This window comes from Pagrus major, chromosome 3 (assembly GCF_040436345.1).
Source record: "Pagrus major chromosome 3, Pma_NU_1.0".
Lineage (NCBI taxonomy): Eukaryota > Metazoa > Chordata > Actinopteri > Spariformes > Sparidae > Pagrus > Pagrus major.
The window spans coordinates 6,081,523-6,097,372 of NC_133217.1; the positions used below are offsets into that span (position 1 = coordinate 6,081,523).

At 41.6% G+C, this 15,850-nt stretch overlaps 1 protein-coding gene across 1 annotated transcript in view; it reads left to right on the forward strand.

Annotated features, from left to right (window-relative positions):
- The window catches only part of znf704 (zinc finger protein 704), a 44,411-nt gene extending 30,427 nt beyond the window's left edge, over positions 1-13,984 (forward strand). The window contains exons 3-9 of the mRNA XM_073463570.1: positions 6,389-6,492; positions 7,756-8,033; positions 11,125-11,225; positions 11,618-11,912; positions 12,513-12,647; positions 12,730-12,821; positions 13,452-13,984. Coding sequence (XP_073319671.1) covers positions 6,389-6,492; positions 7,756-8,033; positions 11,125-11,225; positions 11,618-11,912; positions 12,513-12,647; positions 12,730-12,821; positions 13,452-13,566 — 1,120 coding nt within the window. The 3' untranslated portion in view covers positions 13,567-13,984. The remainder of the gene's footprint in view (positions 1-6,388; positions 6,493-7,755; positions 8,034-11,124; positions 11,226-11,617; positions 11,913-12,512; positions 12,648-12,729; positions 12,822-13,451) is intronic.
- The last annotated feature ends 1,866 nt before the right edge of the window (positions 13,985-15,850 follow it).

Sequence of the window (15,850 nt, forward strand, 5' to 3'; positions counted from 1 at the left end):
CTGCTCTGACTTGTTTCTGAGAGAGAAAAGCGAGTAGTAGCAAGAGTTCAGCAAAACCGCCATTTTTGAATTGATGCTGATGCTGAAATTAGGGAGTAAACAACTTCCAGTATCGATGTATTGGCTGATATACACACATTTTTTGCAATGATCCCGCAAATGTAGTAATCAAACACTTGTATTACAGTAAAGTGGTGTAATTTTCTGAACCTTCCAACTGTTCCACTTGTTCTGATACATGCCTGTAACCACTTAATCAATGTCCACATTACTTATGATTATTTATCAAAAATCTCATTGCGTTAATATTTTGTGTCATATCAGCATTGAGGTATTTCCTCAGAAATGTCATGATTTGATTTTGAAGTCCTAGTATTTATGAGGGGCTTTTTATGAGATTTAAAAAATGTTAAGATATCTATCATGTATTGCAATGTAGCCTAAAAGATATGGGATATGTTTTTAAGGCCATATTCAGCCCTAGGAGATACTGTATGTTCGATAAGCCGATAACGCAGTTATCGTGACAGGCCTAGAAATATCTGTTTGAATTCTTAGTGGCATGCAAGGAAACAGACAGAAGCCGAAGTGTTTGTGCATTTACTATCCACCATCCAGGTAAAATGGCAACTCCTTAAATTAAGTGTTGTTTTAAAAAGAAAGAGGTTGACAGAAGCTTCTTGTCCTCTGTCCGTCCTGAGCATCGAACTAAACTCAAACGTGATGAAAAACAAAAAACAGGCTCACATCTACCTGTCAAACTAAGATGGCCACAGTAACTTGAGCCCCTGTTATTGTCTCTCTGCCTGCCCAGTGTTTTGTCTGAAACTGGACACTGCTTGTCCCCCATAATGGTGGAGACTTGGCCTCACACACCTACACCATCACCCCAACTCCCTCCCATCGTACTTGTTCCAGTGCAGGCCTTTTGTTTTGTTCAATCCACTTGTGGTACCTTAAAAAAGGAGTTGGCACAGCTGTCCAGGGAAGTTAAACAAGCTTCAGGACATGACACACACACACACACACACAAACACACACAGCCAGTTGGCAGATTGGCAAACAGCTAAATCTCTTGCCAAGCTCGCCAGAACCCCTGAAGAGGGAGCTGTTGTTTTATTTCTATCTTCATACCCTCACAGGGAGGAATCCCATCTCATCCACGATTCTAATTTTAACTCCTTTACTTTGTGATTTCTGTCTTAAACATGTGTTTGTGATCTACTCAATTTTCTCTACTTCTGCCTACTTGCTCAGTACCTCATCTGTTTTCATGCTCTCGGGTCCAAAAGCTTAAGCTTGCACTGTGATCTGGTTTCAAATCTTCTAAGTCAAGTTTGGTCTAGATGTAAATGTAGGTTTCTTTTGTTGATACAGAAATCTTCTTCAGCATTAACATTTTAGACACAGAAATAAAGAGTGCTCATCCACACCAGATGCTGAGTGGCCTGAAACACCAGGTCATATTAACTCTATAATGAATGCAGTTTAAATACATAGTAGAGTGGATTGTCTCCTCTAATTGATTGGTTAGAGCTGAAACAATTAGTTGATGAATCAGTTAGTCAATTAGTCTTCTTCCAACATTCTCTGGTTTCAGCTGGTTTTCTTTGTCCTGTCTGATACTAAACAGACTCGCTCTGAGTTTTCAGGCTGTTGGTAAAACAAAACACATAATTTTATGATGTCACTTCTGGGAAATGTTGTTGGGCTTTTTCAGCTGTTTTCTTACACTTTGCAGAGGAGTAGTAGCAATATATTGTTTTCAAGTTGTGCAGAGGTATGAAAATTGATGATTATCACACCGTGATGATTTGCTGGTCATGGTTGAGAAGTCTGAGAAGTATTTTTACCTCCACCTAGGAGGTTGTGTTTTCACCTGTCTCGGTTGATTGGTTGGTTGGTTTATTGGTAACACCAGAACTGCTTCACGGATTTCCACAAAACTTGGATAGAGGATGGGTCTCAGACCAGAATAGACCCCATTTACTGTTGGTGCGGATCCAGATAAAGGGACGGATCCAGGAATTTTTTTCTCACTTTATTTAACATTGCAAGATAGGGCATTTATTGACACTTTTATTAATTTCTCTGTTTTCATCCTATTAAAGGTTATTGTAAACTAAATATGAATTATTGTATAATATTGTATACTATGATACAGTGAACCGGTGACCCATGAAAATGTCATACTGTTGCAATTCAAGAAGACAATAGAAAAATGAATCAACAATGAAAATAGTTTTGCCATTTGTATTTATCTTTTGTTTTGTAATTAAAATTCTATTTTCCTAATTGCCAATTGGAGCATTTTAATTAGAGCTTTTTTCTCATGTTTTCAGGAATGAAGAAAACAACATGCAACATTATAACTACCTTTAAAATGTGTCTCTTTATGTATTCATAAAATGATCTTGTAACACAGTGATACAGGTCTAAATAGGATACAGATAATTCCTTCAGTATGATGATGCCAGCTCAATAAAATATACATCAATTAAAGAGTCAGTGTCCCTATTTCAGGTCAGAAACCTTGACAGTCTTTAAAGGTATAAACAACATCAGCAGCGTCTACAGTAATATGTTTGTTTTGCCCCTGAAGATAAAGTCTCATTTTCCATTTATGAATAGCCTGCAGCAAGATAACATTACATGGAGCTGTTTCATGTAATCTGCATTAGTAAACATGCTGTTTACTTTCCCGCTGCACCTCCATGATATTGGTGCTTTTAGGAAGCCTCAGGGATCAGATATTGGAAAATGCTTTATTGCAAGTTAGTGAAGTAAGAATATTAAAACACACACATGCACGCACACACACACACACACACACACACAAACACAGCAACATATGAAACTCATTTATCAGAATTCACTTACCGATCCATTAACCATCCCACTGCGTCTCCTGTGTCACATGTATCATTCATTTTAACATGTCTGTCTCTAACACACACACACACACACACACACACATATGCTCCCGTGTGTGTTAATTAAAGCCATACTAAGCACTTGGACGAAAACTAAGTTTGATAAGGCCCCTAATGGCAAATGTGATTTGGGACGTTCCCCTTCCCACTCTCTGTTTCTCTCCCTCTCATACATCACATCTTAATTATTATTCCTCCTAATGTGTTTTTCTGAGATTTACTCCACGTTTGAAGAAAGACAAAAGCCACCTGTAATTATTGTCTGTCACTGTTGCTACGGAGATAATATCTACAGTCACATGATGGCGTCCCAAGGTGACCAGGAAGTGGTTTTATGGCGATGCAGGATGGGGGGTTATGGGTAAAAGTGTCAGTTGTGTGCGCTGCTTCATTTCTTGATTTATGTGAAGGCTGTAATGACATCATATTCAACAGTGCAAAGGGTAATAAATTAGACATCAGCTAATGGAGGCTGAGGCTTTTCTTTGTTTCCTTCTCTTCTCTTCTCTTCTCTTCTCTTCTCTTCTCTTCTCTTCTCTTCTCTTCTCTTCTCTTCTCTTCAATTCTCACCTCACCTCACCTCACCTCACCTCTCACATTTATGTTAAAGCTGTAATATATTCAGGAAATGATTGATAACACTAACTTTTAATAGTCTGTCCATAACTTTAACTGCAGCTCTTGTGCACTAATGAAACTAATTGCTTCATGGCTCTGGTCATCTTGATTAATGTTGTAATATATGAATGTTTTGCTATTTTATATCTGTAGTCTAGTGATATATTTAATTAACGTTATCTATTGGATCACTGTTCTGTTACAGATTACTTAAATTTATGAATATATTCAAGTTAACTTTCTTTATTGGTTTTCTTTGATGTTTTTGTAGATTTGGGCACTCGGGGTCAGTTTTAGTAAACAGAACTGATTACAAAGCTCAATCTTATAAAAATTACAATTATATAAATGTACTGATGCAATTCCCACATGCTCTGATTCAGTTTTATGAAACTGTGACAACCCTCCAAAAGTCTGCTCTCGTTTAGAAAAGAACTTGGAAATCCCCTTTCGGTCAGTTCACTATTTTAACTCGGTTGCTAATGCAGGCCGTGAGCACTCACAAGGAACTAGCAGCCAAAAATAAGGCCTTACTCACTGGATCTGGAGGAACAGCTGCACTACGGTCAACAACACCATCTCAAGACTGTGTGGAGCTGCACAGATACATGGAGTGAAGACACCTGTGTAGTGGAGATCAGACTATCATTCATAATGTTCAGTTGTGTCATCGTCAGCACAAAAACAGGACCTTTGATGATACAATTTACATTTGCTCTGAAAAAAATGGGGATTTTTGGTGGAAAAAGGTCAAAAATATATAAATAATATGGGAAAAGTGTAAACTTGTGCCAAGGAGCGTTGTGGAAAACAAAAAAACTGTGGGGCTTCATATACGCAGAGTCCTCCAAGTCATCTTTAACAGATCTGTGTTAGTTCAGCACATCTGGATTTTGGGACTTTTTTTTCTTTTTTCTAGATTTGCTTGAGCTCGGTCAACTTGGATGTGGAGCATCTGTGCCTTAAAGCCATTCTTAAAATAAACACGGAGAGCCACGTCTGGGCCTCGACTGGGCCGCTCAACAGGTTTAACACTGTTGTTGTTCTTCAACCCTCTCCACTGCTGCCTCTGGTTGTACAGTTTTCTTTAGCTCGTGTTGGGATGAGAATTGTTGCCACAGTTGAAGAGTCAGTGAAAGTCTCTACATGTCTCCTGTGGTTACTTTCCTGAATTTGTATATAATTTTATTAATTTAATTATATATAATTAGTTTATGGTAATTTCAAACTTACTGACAAAATTGACAATCATCTAATTTGTTAAGATGATATTTGTTTATTGCAAAATACCTCTTGCGGTCCACCTGCAGTACCTTCATGGGCCAGGGAGTGGGGATCACTGTTTTAGATGATTCAGTTTCAGATTGTTTAATCTCAGTGGTTCACTGGACAGTACAGATGTTTATTCATTTTTCAGGAGCTCAAAATTCTCTTCTATTCCTTCCATCCTTGTGTTGTACATGTCTTTTCAATCCTCTTTTGTCTTTTCTTTGTTTTCTGTTTTAGCTTTTTTAAAAGAGGCCCCCTTTGGACAGGTGTTGTAAATTAGTGTGACACTACAAACACTAAATATATCTGCTGCTGCTGCTATGTTCATTAAAAATGAATAAACTTGACTAACAGCTCAGAATAAGTATAGTTTTTTTGCTCAAGTTAAAAGATATTTTCCACCAGTAGAGTCTGTGCCGTAGTTTAAAGCAGGTGGAGCAAATCCTCACCCATTTGCCTTCTCTCAGTTGACTGTTTTTGACCCATTTGTGTCATCATCATTATTTCATCACACTCAGCCAGAACATAGTTGAAGAAATGGGAGTCTAACACACTTTCTGTAATAATTTTTTTTTAAAAAGTGATCTAATTAAAAGCTGCCATGATCCATTAAAAAAGTATTGATAAGATGAGTGTTAAGTACAGAAACAAGTGCTGATGGAGGCTAATATACTGTATGTTGCATCATCTCATCTCTATCCGCTCACCTCTAAGTTGGATTATGTTGTTTAACAGGTATTGAGAAAGTAAAAGCTGGATTATTTATCTCAACAGTTTGTTGCATTACTGCCAACAAACCAATTAAGATGCAGTCTAAACTCCCATCTGATCCGAGCGGCTGTGAGATCTCGGTGATGGCTGATGTCATGTTTTTTCCGAGGCGGCAGCAGATTTCATCATTGTAATAGAATTGACTTTGATCATTTGGCTTCTGCACGTACACGTCAAAGTCTTGCTTGCTCAGGAACAAAACACACACACACAGCTTGTTAATAGTGAGCACGTACCATACAGTAGGTGTAGCGTCAGTAATAAAGCTATTGACATGTCTTTGATCACTGGGATTGTCTCCCTCTGAGGAATACAGGAGAGAGGATTAAGATGACTGTCTGCTTTTCTGTGTACCAATTAGACAATACGTGTGTTGTGTGTGGTTTCAGTCTGTTGTATGGATTGGCTAGTGTGTGCACTGTACAGCTTATGTTGATAAAAAAAGGCTTTAGGGATTGAATACAATACCCAGATCAGTCCAGCTTAATTTTTATTTTGTACAGTAGCATTTCAGCTGTTTGCTGTTGATTTTTCTAATGGTGTCTGGGCGATTGCATCACCCAGGAAGGACAAAAAAAAGAAAAGTGTATGTAATTAGCAGCTTATGTTGCAGACATTGCAGTGGAGTGAGGTTAACACCAGAAGGCTCGATATTTGTCTGAAAACAACTGGCTCACCCACCTCATGTTCAATTTCAGACATTGGTATATGTGTTTATTGTGTGTGTCAAAATGTGCGATGATATATTGGGAGCAGAAGATGCTCAGTGAAATTCTCCTCTTTTTCCGTTTCCACAGACGGTCGGAGGAGGAAGTGGACATGGACAAGGTGACGGCTGCCATGGTGCTGACAAGTCTCTCCACCAGCCCGCTGGTCAGGAGTCCACCTGTCAAAGTCAACGGTCAGTATCACGACTATTTGACAGATACAGTATGCTTTAAACAGCTCAGTTAAGCCTGTAATTTGTATGTTCTGCTTTACTTTTCATTCCCTCACAGCTGTTATCTTGTGAATGCATGTGGAAGCTCAGGCTGATAAATTACCGCCACCTGCCGTGCTTTAGGATTCTCTCATCAGTGACTTCTGCATATCCGCAGAAAAGCACAATGAGTCTGGATCTCTGCCACTCGTCACGGTGGCGGAAATCCAAAGTGCCCCCGCGTTACTGCAATCACGTGCAAGAAATCGTCAGTGCAACCAGCCGACTGCCCATTCAAGCAAGCAGCCAAGCCTCAAACCACCGTGCATGCATTTATCGCAGTCACACACGCAGTCAGATGTTAAATGTACACACATCAGGCACATGTGCACAAAGTGGGTTTTAAATACCACGTACAGTTTTATCTCAATGAAGTCGTACAGATGTGTATACACATGTTGGAGATCATACAGTGTGTATTTGCATCAGTACACACAGTGGATTCTCATGCATAGAGATTGTAGTCAAGCTGAGCGTTGAAGCTGACATGTATTTCTCTTAATCTGCAGCAGGGAATGAGCTCAAACGGTCATCAAAAGGTGTTTTCTTATCGTGATATTACTTGAATTCATTCTATCATAATATTTGATATCTGTCCCGCAAAAACCAACTGCATATCAGAGCAGCTTTCTTATTGTCGGTGAGCCACTTCCTCTTTTCTGTCAAATGTGGTAAAGAAGACACCAAAAAGCAAATAAGTCTTCTCTTAACTCTCTCTGACTCACTCACTGTGCTTCACACACACACAGTCATAAACTTTGTCATACGCGCTCTTGTACACACTGCAAAGTTTTCCCCAGCCTCAACCTTCACAAAGTGAGAGGCCTTTTGTAGTCGATATTCAAAAGAAACATCTCTTTGATCTAAAAAAAAAACCCAAAAAACAAGCCCTTGAAAGTGTCTCAGCGGAATCACTAAACAAGAAAGTAACCTTTATTTTCTTGTGTCACACGCAAGAGCAGTGCCGGAGGCTCTCTTGTCTGAAGTGCAAATAAAGCTGTCTGAACCTAATTGAATGTGTTGATCTCCCATCACTGACAGAGGAACACCCACATGTTTTGTTGTGGTTGTGTCATCTACAAATATGACTGAAGAAGTTGTTAAATTTACTCTCACACTCCACCTTCCCTTCTCCTCCCCTCTCTCCCTGTCCTCCCCCCTTTCTGTTCACCTCCATCCTCATAGAGGGTCTGAGCGGTTCGTGGAAGGACAACGGCTCAGCTGGCCCCTTCACCCCATCTAGCAACAGCTCTTCAGGAGGCTACTGGAGCTGGTCTGCTCCCAGTGACCAGTCTAACCCTTCTACACCTTCTCCGCCGCTCTCCGCTGACAGCTTCAAGCCCTTCCGTGTGCCCAGTCTGGGCGGCGTGGGACCCGGCCCTGCGGGGCCAGAGGACCCCAGCCTGGATGAGCAGGACGGCAGCAGCCTGCTCTTCGATGAGCCCATCCCTCGCAAGCGCAAGGTGAATGCTATACTCCACAAGAAAAAGCTGAAAACAAACCTTGGTAAATTAGTAGTTGAAGGCATTGCTTCTATTAAAAAGGAACAAGCAGATCATTTTTAGAATGGATTTCTCCACATCAAAACAGCAGACAGTAAGGAAACAACTACAATTCTCCTTCTTCTTCTCATCCTCTTATAGTCAGCAGACATTAAAATTGTTCATTGACAACCATCATCTGGAAAAAAAATGGACCAGACACAGCCACACACTGGTTAAACCTCCTGCTCGTCATCATTGCTTGTAGTGTCTTTTAATAGCTGAACTCCAGATTTAGTTGTTCTCATTCACATGTTTTCTGTTGTCTTAAACGCACACTGCATCTTAAACGCTCCATTTTGGCTACAGAGTGAGACAACTTGCCTCTGTTCAGTGATGAAGTCCAGATCTTTTACTTTCAGGAAAAAAAGTAATTCAAAAGTTTCAAAGTGAAATACAAGGCTGATTTACCTTCTCACTCTGAGTATTTTTAAAAAAGATTTGTTCCACGGTGTTAAAATGCTGTGCGAGTAGTGGTTTAGATTAGAGAGAAGGTTAAAGTGGAGAGAAAAAGAAGTATTTTTTAGATTGAATAGTCTTCGTGTTGACAAGATCTAAACAGCTCTCAGAATAATAAACATTCACAGAGTTATTTTCAAAAGCTATTTTCTCTCTGCTTTGCAAGTTCCAGTTAAATAGTTACCATCTCAATCCTCACTCTTAAAACAAATAGAAATGTTCTGTGATCATGAACGTATGTGGCCCTGAGTGTTGGGAGTTTTAGGTAGAAGGATTTCAGACTTTTATTTCAGTGTGAGGTTTCATAGAGTCACAAGCAGTTCTTTTGTTAACAAGCGGATATCTCGACAGCAAATGGGTCAGGAGTCTTCGATATGCTGTCAGATGCACACGAGCTGGTTGGTTCCACTTCTTCAACACACTGTGATATTAACCAGTGAGGTTATGGGTGGAGTTCTGGCTCGGACTGACTGATTGGCCGAGATGAAAATGTTATAGGAAAGGACACAAGGCTTTTTGCTCTAGCGGGAGTTTTGTCTTTGCCGTCCGCCTGTTACGAGCTCTTTACACACACACACACAGTTTCATCATTTCAGCCGCTCTCATTTCTACACACCACTGACAGCTCATCACATCCACAGCTCAGTGTCACTCTCATTATTTCTTCAGATGTATATTGCTTTGCTCACTCGCTCGTCTTTTCAGTGCTTCTCCTCACTGGTTTGTCTGTCATCCATCCATCCCTCCTTTCTCCGCTTCTTTCTTCCTTCCAGTCTCCTTTCTCCCCTCGCTCTGCATGTATGTGAGTGTCCTCCCCAGACATTTGCCATTCATAATTACTTCCCAGCCTTCACCAGCAGCCGCTCCACAACAGCAGTAATGATTTTAATACGGGCTCCAGCAAACATAAAGATCCTCAAAAGATCGATAGAGACTCTTGGGTGAGCTCCACATCGGCGCACCAAACTGCATTAATTGGGGACTTATCTCAAAGAAGGGCATGGAGAGGGAGAGGGAAACATTTAGAAGTGTGAAAGAGGTTATGGATGAAGAATTAAAGGGGGACTAAGAGGAATTACAGGGAAAAGAAAGAGAGAACAGAAACAAAAACAGACTCTGTAATAGCTTGGATAACAATGAACTTACATAAACACACACACACACACACACACACGTGCAATGTGTGCGATGCCAAGGTTTCACATAAAATTATCTACACACTCCTCTTGTGCTTTCGCTTCTCTCTTGGCAAGACAATACTGTTTGGAGCTCACCATTTAATTAACTGTGAAATGCTTCCTTTAAAAGGAAAGACACACACACACACACTAACACACAGAACAGGCTTTTGTTACCCAAAGACAAAACAATGCAAGGGGGACAGATGATTGTTGTGTGCGTTTCTGAAAGGAGGTGGAGAATTTAAAAAAAACAACTTGTTTGTCAAAATTAAATCAGCCCCCTCAACAATAGTTTGATAGACAGGCCTGTAAAACCGTTTATAATGGCTCCGAGCAGGGAGGCAGGAGGGCAGGGAGAACGCTCACAGGGCTTTTCTCTCCCTGAAAAACAATGTACAGTCTCTATAGGAGGCCAGCAATGTAATTACAGTAGACGGATAAAAGATACAGGAGCCTCGCTGGCTCACAACCAGGGATAAATTTACTGTTATTGGTCTCATTCAGCTCCGAGATAAACAGGAACGCTGTCACAGCCGAGCCGTGTGCACTCTCCAAATACAACAAAGATGAAGGAGCATGTAGCGAGGAGTTGTTTTATTCCTTTGCTGTCAGTATACAGTGAGTACAGTGATTCATATTTTTCAATATCAGAATAACCTCTTTAAAAATTCATAATTTTATCCTTTGTTCCATGTCATCTCAACATCTCAAAGCATCTCATAATGCTTACATTTTCCCAGAGCCCAAAGTGTTCACTTCACTCCACAAGTGCAACTTCAAGTAGCTTCTTTGTTTAACCAACAGCCCAAAACCCAAAGACTCTTCATTTACTGTCGTAAATAACAAAGAAAGGCAGCAAATCCTCACATTTAAGAAACTGGAACAAGCAAATGTTTGACATCTTTGCTTGAAAATTGAATATACTATTGAATATTTCAATAGTAGGCTATAAATTGTCTTTCAATTGACTAATCGTTGCAGCTCTAGTTGGCTGAATGACACGACGAACCTGATCTGCATTTATAACCACTTTAAAAATCCTTAATTCTAACCGTTCATGACATCTCGCTTCAAAGTGAGGAACACTTGAATCTACAGAAGTTGTTATGTCATTAACTCAACATTAACATATGAGTGAAAGGATTACATCGACTACAAGGGTGTAAAATCAAGCAGTGTGGTGGTTAGTGTATGTTGTGCAGCAGTTAGGGATGACACAACTGGTAGAGTATCACTTGTCAGAGTATGATTTGTAGGTCCTGGCTTGGGATCAACAGCTCTTTGTCCATCCAACAGTATTTTTCCTCCCCTGCTGGTGCAGTTAAAGATGAATTAGACTGTCTGACTGTAGCTGTACTGTGTGTTTCTCACAGAACTCCATGAAGGTGATGTTCAAGTGCCTGTGGAAGAACTGTGGCAAGGTGCTGAGTACCGCTGCCGGCATCCAGAGACACATCCGCACCATCCACCTGGGGTGAGACACCAACACACACACACACACACACACACTGCATACTTTAGCTATAGTCCACTCAAAGCCTCTTTGTCACTTCCTCTCTGACCCCTCCAACCAGCTTCGTTGTCAAAACAGCAGATTAACGGCTGATGGATTATCGCCACGGTAACACTTTCTGCTCTGGGTGAGGGCGGGGAGGTGGCAGGTGAAGGGAAAGTGAGCGTGGCGGAGAACAATGATATCACACATTCATACTGACATTCAATTAAGCTCAGGCCACTCTGCACCACGCTGATTAACTGCAGATGACGGTGTTTAGTCGGGTGGAGGAGCTACATTACTGTTGAAAGGCAGGCAGGGGGACAAGAATAATCATTCAGTTCCTCTTTTTCTTTTTCATCTGCTTTTAGGCGCAACTGTGACTCAGACTGCAGCGACGGCGAGGAGGACTTCTACTACACGGAGATCAAGCTGAACACGGACTCTGTGGCCGACGGGCTGAGCAGCCTCTCCCCAGTGTCTCCGTCCATCCTCTCTCCCCCTCCTCCTCCCCCGTCTCCTCTCCCTTCTCTCAGCCAGCTGCCGGACTCCCACAGACCTCCGCAGTCCTCCGACACCAAGGAGCCTCACGGCGGCGGCACCACCCCGCTCAGCCGCTCTGCGCCCAGCGCACTCTACCTCATCCACACGGACCACGCCTACCAGGTAAACACACACAGTGGTGAGATTAAGATCAATGTACAACACACACCCTCATACTCAACGTGAAGATAAAAGGATCAATGCACTCTCTGGATCAATACACACACCACAACACACTTAAAGCACATATTTCTCGCACACACACCACTATCAGGCTCCTCATTATCCTGATTATGTGTCAGAGTGTTTGCAGAAAAACTAATGATGTCACAGTGACTTGTGGTCCCTCGCTCCCATCAGCATCTGCGCTAACAGTTGTGGTGTTTTGACACACATGGAGCAGCTAATTGTAGGAAGAATAATCACACAATTAATCAATTTTAAAAGGTGCAATATCTAAGAAGTGGCCACTTGTCAAATTCCCGCTGATTGCTGCTTACTTTAGCTGTCCTTAGCTAGTTAGTTCAGTTAGCCGTTCAGCTAGGACTGGGAGTTCGGGGACCAGAGTTAGAAATAACACATTTTATTTGAAAAACACTTTTTATTAAATGAAAAAGGTGAAAATGTGCTAAAATTTGAAACTGTGGCAGTTAAAAAGGCAGAATGTGACTTGGAAATCAGAGCTTTGAAGAGAAATACTACTGCTCTGACCTTTGACCTCAGGCCACGGCTCCAGTGTCCATCCCGTCCAGCAGCAGTAACTCAGCCGGCTCAGCCTCCACCAGCTTCACTCCCACCAACAGCTCCAGCTTTAGCATCTCCTGGCAGTCACCGCCCGTCACTTTCACTGGGAACACGGTGAGGGGACTTTAACGCAAAGACCAAACAAACGTTGTGCTGTTTGGATTCTTATAATCACACACCTGTTTGCCCTCTTCAGGTGTCCCCCAGTAAAAGCCAGGGCTTCGGTGAACAGCGCTCCCAGACCATCGCCGTCCTCTCATCCCCTCCCAGAGCCACCACCGCCCTCAGGTACTGGAGTCTTTCCTGACATTTAATGTTCAGCTTTAATTAAGATCAGAGACATGCTTTTAATTTTCTACTTGAACCTCACTGAGAGAAAACGATAAAAGGCAAAATATTGACTCTCACAAATCAAACTCAAGGACTCTTAATTAAAAAGTTGTGATTAGTCGCTCAGTTCAGCCTCTGATTTGCCTAATCCACTTAAATAAGGAGCAAAGCTGTTTAAGATTTCTGTGGTGTCTCCTGGTTACGAGATAAGGACACAAATGATCATTGTAGTTTGAAAAGGTCGCTGTTGTCTGTTGATGATTGTTTAGCTTCAACTAGAAAAGACTAAAAACACCAGGGCCAAAACCTAAAGGAATAGTCTGACATTTAGAGAAAGACATCTGCATTAGGCATCTTGAGTTAGATGAGCAGTAGGTTAGGTTAGCTTAGCATAATGACTTGAAACAGGTGTAAACAGTTAGCCTGTCTCTGTCCAAATGTATAAATCCTCTCATCTAACTCGGCAAGACAGCAAACAAGTGTATTTGAAAGGGAGTAGATAGTTACTAAATTTTCATTTTTGAGTGAACTTTTCCTTTAAGTTAAGACCGTCTTCTCCATCCTGATCTGTTATTCTCTCCTCTCCAGTCGGAAGGTGCGTGGCGAAGGGAAGAAGTGCCGTAAGGTGTACGGGATGGAGAACCGCGACATGTGGTGCACCGCCTGCCGCTGGAAAAAGGCCTGCCAGAGATTTACCGACTGAGCGTCTCCACGCCAACGTCAAGGCACTGCTGCCTTTCACCAGAGATCAGGGGGAGGGGCATCATTTTGCATGCATTTGGTTTTCTTCAGCTCAAAGTCGCAACTTGTCCGTTAAGCTCCGGCTCCGCCCCGACCCCCCCTCAGCTCCACTGAACCATTCCAGCTGTGGAAGGAACCAAAGGACAGTGGAGCCACCTTTTACATTGCCGTCCAGGATTCCCAGTACTGCCTCGCCATTCCCATCGTTCCCTGTTTTGGGAAACTCCAGTGCAGCTAAACAGTGTAAAGATAAAATAGATCTCAAGATTTCTCCTGTTTTTTTTGGTTTGGTTCAGTGTTGCATCTTTCTATGTTTTGTAAAGCTCTGGTTTTTAAATGGAAAGTCTTGTCAAAGAAAGGGTCCAGAACAAAGGCCAAAAGCTTTTTTTGTGTGTTTTGTTAAAAGAAAAGAAAAAACTTTTTTTATCCAAAAGAAGAACGGGCCTCTTTGCTGCCGTTTTGAAGAACATTATTATGAGACAGCATGGAGGTAAAGCTCGCAGTTTCTGTTCCTTCCACTCGTTAATCTCTTGTTTTATTTCTGGAGGTGATTTTTCTTTCTTTTTTCACCGACATCACAGCCTCTCCCGGTTCCTCACCTGCTCTTCACTCCTGACAGCCCCGAGGGAATGTACGACAGAGCCGGGAAGGGAGGGTTGACACCTAGCAAGAAAGGGAGGAAGGACGGTGAATGATTCATGCAAAAAAGATACAATTTACAGTCAGGGAAAGCAGATGGACCATGCCGGTGATTTACCACATAAAAACAGCATTCACACACACACACACACAATCAAAGCAGAAGACAGGAACTGTTTTCTATCTCACTTTTTTATCCAGTTGATTCATTTTCTTTGTTTTATCAGGGATGTGATTCAAAGAAAGCAAAAACCAGCAGCTAAAAACTAGAGGTTATACTATATACAGCACTATCTCAATAGTTTCTCTCTCTCATTTCACATGACAACTTCGCAACCAAAAACTACTTTATCTTCTTTCTGTTTTTGGTTATTGTTAAGGTGCCATGTTTACTGTTGTTGATGCAGTTCTCTCTTTCCTTTTTTTTTTTGTGTTTTGGCAAAACCAAGACTGTTTACTTACCACCTGCTAAAGAAAGCGTGTTAAAAGACCTTCCTGACAGCACTGGAAGCATGAAGTCAGCAGCGAGCGAGGCCATAAAAAAAGATCCTGGAACATCTTCCACAACATACAGAGAGACAGACTGCCCTCCTCCTCAACTTTTACACCTTCCCAAAGGGAACTAAATATGTGTTTACATTGATGGTCTGTTAACCAAAGGGGGAGGGCTGAAAACCAAAAGTGAGGCACTTGCACTGTATGTGTGTGACAGAGCACTTGGTACATTTGTGGTAACTGCTAGAGGGTTGAAAATGTTCCTGTTTCACCAGCCCTCTTCATTTACAACTGAACAAAACAGAGCAAATGTTTGGCCACCCAGACGTGGCTGCTTTTTTGTTCGCTCCAAGAGTTTTGTAGAAGGGTGGAATAAGTTACAAGCACTTGATTAGGTCGCTCCTTTTGTTGTTGGCTTTTCCTCGGGCTCTCGTACATGTAAACTTGTCACGAGGTAAAAAGGAGGTAAAGAGCAGCATTGGTCTAAATAATGCGGTTTCCTTATTTGTCATTTGAATGTGTTCCAGCCTTGTCGTCGGCTCAAAGGCGGGGAAACAAAATCACAAAAGCCAAACAGTTTACAGATGTTCACTTTGTCGTGATAAACGGAGCAACTTTTTTGTCACCTGGAGCTGCGTCCGACTTTATTACATTTATGTACTCGCATTGATACAAATGTTCGAGTCCAGACCAACCAACGGGCACAGTGTGACTCTGTTTCTGCATTATGATGTTTGCATTCAAGCGCTTTCGTGTCACGCGCAGGATCATTTTACACCAGAACCAACACCAGCTAATAAACTCACGCGCTCCCCCCCGTTTAATATTCAGTACTTCCGCACCTGTAGCTCTGCCATGTTTGCTCAAAATGTTTCTATTTTGTCAATTTTTTTCTTTCCGTCTGTTCATGTATATATGTAGTTCTTGTATTTTCTCTGAGCTCCATGTTTATGACCAGTTAGCTCGGTCATTACATCCGCCACCTTACGAACGAGGCAGGCGAGGAAATAATGTACCGTTCGACCTGTTGGGCTACTATTGTTTGGAATATAGAGATAGCCTTAAAGTCACTCTTTAAAAAAAGATCATTGTGCTTCTTCTTTCATGTCATT